At 36.2% G+C, this 1,480-nt stretch overlaps 1 protein-coding gene across 1 annotated transcript; it reads right to left on the reverse strand.

The window, feature by feature from the left end:
• Positions 1-242: 242 nt before the first annotated feature.
• Positions 243-782, reverse strand: LOC107736385 (DNA repair protein RAD51 homolog A-like; the record flags this gene model as incomplete). Its single annotated transcript, XM_016547814.1, has 3 exons — positions 670-782; positions 459-572; positions 243-372 (listed from the first exon to the last, which is right to left on the reverse strand). Coding segments are annotated over exons 1-3 (357 nt in total), but the record flags the coding sequence as incomplete, so codon positions are not given.
• Positions 783-1,480: the final 698 nt, after the last annotated feature.

The following is a 1,480-nucleotide window of genomic DNA, read 5'->3' on the forward strand; positions in this document are numbered from 1 at the left end:
CATCCCTAATTTTAAGACAAGCTGCCTAAAAAAAAAGTTTATTTTTTATTACATTTTACTAAACTTGGTTTTTATTTTGTCTTGTGAACTATAATGCAGCTTCATAATAATTCAATAATAGTATTTAATTTGAAATTATTCAATATGTTTTAATAACAAAAATCTAGATTCTGCAAGGAGTTTGTAAACTTATGAACCAATCAGAGCATAAAACAGCATGTGTGTGATCTCTCGTGCTTTACCTCATCAGCGAGACGGAGCAGCATGCGTAAAAACCGACCCAGATGCCCCTGACGGGCAGACAGCTCTCCTCGCCCGGAGTAATCTGTCCTGTACAGTGCAGTAGCGCTGTCTACTATCAGCAGAGCGTATCTGAACAGAGAATGAGGATATTTCAACACTTGGAGCTAATGGAGACAGCTGTCTGGAGTCAGGTTCTGGGAGGACGTGTGTGTTACCTGGACTCAGTCATCATCGCGGAGGCCTGATACAGCAGCTGTGTTTGATGGTCTGTGTTGAAGGCTCTGGCGTACGCCACGTTATCCAGCACGTCGCTGCCCACCAACCCGTACCTGACACAGCAAACACAACCACACAGTATGAAACCATCCGTTCATTTCTGGTGTTAAGCACAGAACGGATAACAAGTGTTTCTAAAGCGATTCTTACTTCTCAGCTACAGCCAGCAGCCTCTCTGGACGGAAGGTTCCCTCTGTGTCGATGTACATGGCTTTTCCTTCTCCACCGCCCTGATCTATGGGCAGCTGAAATGCAAAGTTCATATTTCAACCGTGTAAAGCCTGACATGAAATAACAGTCAGATGTATATATTGTACATACATAGTGTTTACTATATACACACTATAGCGTTTACTGTACCCTTAGACAGAATCTAAAAAAAAATTGCATATGTGATTTTTGTTGAGTATCATATTTGATACACCAGACTTGTATGGCTCCTATAGTATGATGTACAGAATATGAAACATGATGAGCCCAAAATGAGCAAAAACGTGCAATTTGGATATTTCTATGGCCAAAAAGTAAGTTGAAATTCTGATGCTTGTAAATCAATGAGATCTTTATAACAGTATAGCAGACTATTTACATAAATGCATATAAATATCAATTGTCACTATATATCTCCCGATAATATGTCTTAGTAAGATGATATTTAAATGTTTACTTTTATGATCAAAGCTTTGTAGTTTCAAAACATATAATGCAGTGCAATACAACAATGATTGAGAAATGAACAAATAAATGTTCCTCAAAAGCCTGATGATCATATTTGAACATGGTTTTTCTAAAACATGACTTATGGATAATCAAGTAAATCTAAGTTGCTTCAGTCCAGTAAAAATTCATCTTGAAATATAACTAACAATATAAAAGTTATTCTTATGTTTACTTCAAAATCAGTAAAATGTCAAAGAAAAAATATTATTACAATTTAAAATAACTGTTTTCTATTTGAATA

The sequence above is a fragment of the Sinocyclocheilus rhinocerous genome, unplaced genomic scaffold (genome assembly GCF_001515625.1).
Source record: "Sinocyclocheilus rhinocerous isolate Xijiao unplaced genomic scaffold, SAMN03320098_v1.1 C36665670, whole genome shotgun sequence".
NCBI lineage: Eukaryota > Metazoa > Chordata > Actinopteri > Cypriniformes > Cyprinidae > Sinocyclocheilus > Sinocyclocheilus rhinocerous.